The sequence below is a fragment of the Dufourea novaeangliae genome, unplaced genomic scaffold, assembly GCF_001272555.1.
Source record: "Dufourea novaeangliae isolate 0120121106 unplaced genomic scaffold, ASM127255v1 scaffold26, whole genome shotgun sequence".
Classification (NCBI taxonomy): Eukaryota; Metazoa; Arthropoda; class Insecta; order Hymenoptera; family Halictidae; genus Dufourea; species Dufourea novaeangliae.
Genome location: NW_015373903.1, coordinates 27,359 through 30,128, shown reverse-complemented (window position 1 = coordinate 30,128; position 2,770 = coordinate 27,359). Strand labels below are relative to the sequence as shown.

Below are 2,770 nucleotides of genomic sequence, written 5' to 3'. Positions count from 1 at the left end.
TCCCATTTAAAATTATGAAGGTACCCCCGACCCTCCCTTAAAGAAGAAGGGGGGCCACTTCACGTTTATGTAGTTAGAAGGGGCCTTCAGATTTATACAATTTCAGACCAAGAACTTTAAAATCGATGGCATAGTTTTCGAGATATTGAGCTGTTAAAAATTAATTACAATCTGTTGAATGTAGATATCTGTATCTGCACTTTCTTATTCGTCTTCATCAAAGTTGGTATCCACTTTGAAGAGTTTATCCTCTTCACCGATTGTGTGTCTCACAAAGTTTGACCACATTTCTGACGTGACTTTGTCTGTGGCTTGCCGCAGTAAAGCCTCTACGCCAGCTAATACATATGATGTATTATTGCGCTTGACGTAGGACTTAATACATGACCACGCCAACTCTATAGGATTGAGCTCAAAATGGTAAGGTGGTTGCCTAAGGACTTTCATATGAAATGTCGTAACGTAGTCGTCGATAACATACTTATCGTACAACCGTTTCAATTGTGCTACCATATCCAGCAATTCCACCTTTAATTTTGTTTGCTCAACGGCTTGCCCCTTTCCCTGCAACCACTCAAAAATCTGGTCCTTATTCCAAGTGGCGTTAGGGCACATCTCCAATTTCTTGGAGTGGTATGGGGCATTAACCATCACTATTATGGCGTTAGGCTTAAGTTTCGGAAGAATAACTTGGAACCACTCGAGAATCGTCTCATCGTTCATTTCATCGTGGTAATCCATTGTATTTTTCTTTGACTGGAAGCATAACAAACCACCAGGTGCGAATCCATCTGGGGTCCCTGCGACCTTTGGGGTCCCCTTGAACTTGGCATCTGATTTTTAATCTTTTGTCATTTTCTCGGCTGTGGGTCCCGGGGTAGGGACGGTCCCCTTTTTCCAGGGACCGGCGAAGCCCGGTGATGGTTTTCTTCCGGATGGTTACCTGGAAGTCAAAAACCGAAGGGTGATCTGACGGCAGCATGCTATGCGAAACTCACCGGGGCTTTACTCGGGTGGGTCATTAGCGGCTGTCCTCGGTGATCCTGGAGGGCCTGATCCGGCCAAGTCCTCTTGCGTCACTTCCTCGTGATGCCCCTGGGAGTTCTTTGCGTTGAAACCTGAAAAAAGAGAAATCTTTGAGTTAGGTGGATGCGCGGGGCGGCAGATTTAGGGGATTCTTCCACCCCGGGATGGTGGAAGGATGTCCGGATGGATCCGAGAATAATAAAACATGTTGTCGTTGCTCGGAGAAGTCTGGAAGCCCCGAAAATCACACCCTCTCGCCTCCACGTGGTGCCGCCTGGGATCCAGTCGGGAGAATCGACTCCTGGTGGGATGCGAAAGAGAGGGTGGCCTTTTTGTCAAATAAGATTACAAGCAGGGGGTTATCTGTACTAGGGACATCGAAGGGGGATGGAGGCAACCGGAGAGGATCATCATGGATCAATCACCGAAAATAAGGCTACGGAAGATCATCATGGACGTTGTTGGCCGATTTCGGAAAACGGCTGGACCAAAGGCAGGTGGAAGGAGGATACCGACTACAGGTGAAAGAAGAAGAAGGATGGGGGAAAAGGTAGCGGCCGAACACGGAGGGATGGTGTTGGAGAAGGGGTAAGCCATAATTACCAAAGTACACGCGTTTTAGCAGGAATTTAGCGACCCAAGGGAGCCTGACATAAGCACAACAGGGATACGTAACGGGAATGGAGAGAGTGGGACTAATGTTTGTCCCGAAGCTCGATCCATGAGGTCCTTACGTGAAGAGGGAGGGTGCAGGACGGGAGGTATCGGTGGCTCTCGTCCAGACACAAAGCTCCCTCTCAGTCCCCCCCTGAACCCGTGAGGGCACTCGGTTTCACCCACCGAGAACTCACGAGGGTGACGGGACAGGATGCGTCAGGTTTCCCGTGTCGGGAAACGAGTCGGGAGGGTAAAAGCAGACAGGAGGCGTTAGCCTGCCGACGTGCTTCCCGAAGACCACTCGTGAAGAGGCAACACGGGGGAAAAGATAGATGGGGAACCGTGTCGACTCCAGCCGTATTTTTGCCTCTCAATCCCCGCTGTGGTCCCAGGACGACGGGAAAACTGGGATAGAAACCAGTAACCCCCGCGTGGGGGGATCACAGTGACAGACACAGGATCCGCGGAGAACAACGGACCGGGTGGGGTCCGGGAAGTAGCCCGGGGGTGGCGAGGGCCCGGAACCCGAAGACCGTCCGTGGAGGGGGTGGGCAGATATATGTGTTCAAGGACGGGACACATAGGCCTGAATTCCCCCTTCGTTCTCGAACTAGTTGTAGATAGGCATCGGGGAGTCTGATCGCGGACATCGACACGGGTTTGCGTACACCGAGCGCACATTCAAACACCAGCCCGTGGTGACGTTCCGTGGGCAAAGGACACCGATGCCGAGTAGCATACGCGACAGCGGCCAAGGACGCGTGGTCACAGACTGGACCGGGAGGATCTTCGTCAAGATGATACCGGTACAGAGGTAAGAGATACAAACGCCAGGAGCGCTCATTCGGGCCCGAGGGAAGGGGGGCGATGGCCGTTCCAGATATTAAACCCATCGGCGGCCTGGGCGTGCCGCCTTGAGTAGATTAAAACACGTAGGGGCCCGAATGCGATTCCGGACAGCGGGGAATATACTGGCGAACCGAGTCCTGGAAGCATGAAGAGCATGTCTTTGCGGGACCACGGCCCAACGAGCCCCGCGGTCATCGTATTCCGGAAGGCAGTTCTCACGAACGAGGCGCCGGACGTA

At 52.2% G+C, this 2,770-nt stretch overlaps 1 protein-coding gene across 1 annotated transcript; it reads right to left on the bottom strand.

The window, feature by feature from the left end:
* Positions 1-204: 204 nt before the first annotated feature.
* LOC107193731 lies at positions 205-741 on the bottom strand. The gene has a single exon (XM_015583236.1). It carries the CDS (start codon positions 739-741, stop codon positions 205-207), a length of 537 nt encoding a protein of 178 aa, XP_015438722.1.
* Positions 742-2,770: the final 2,029 nt, after the last annotated feature.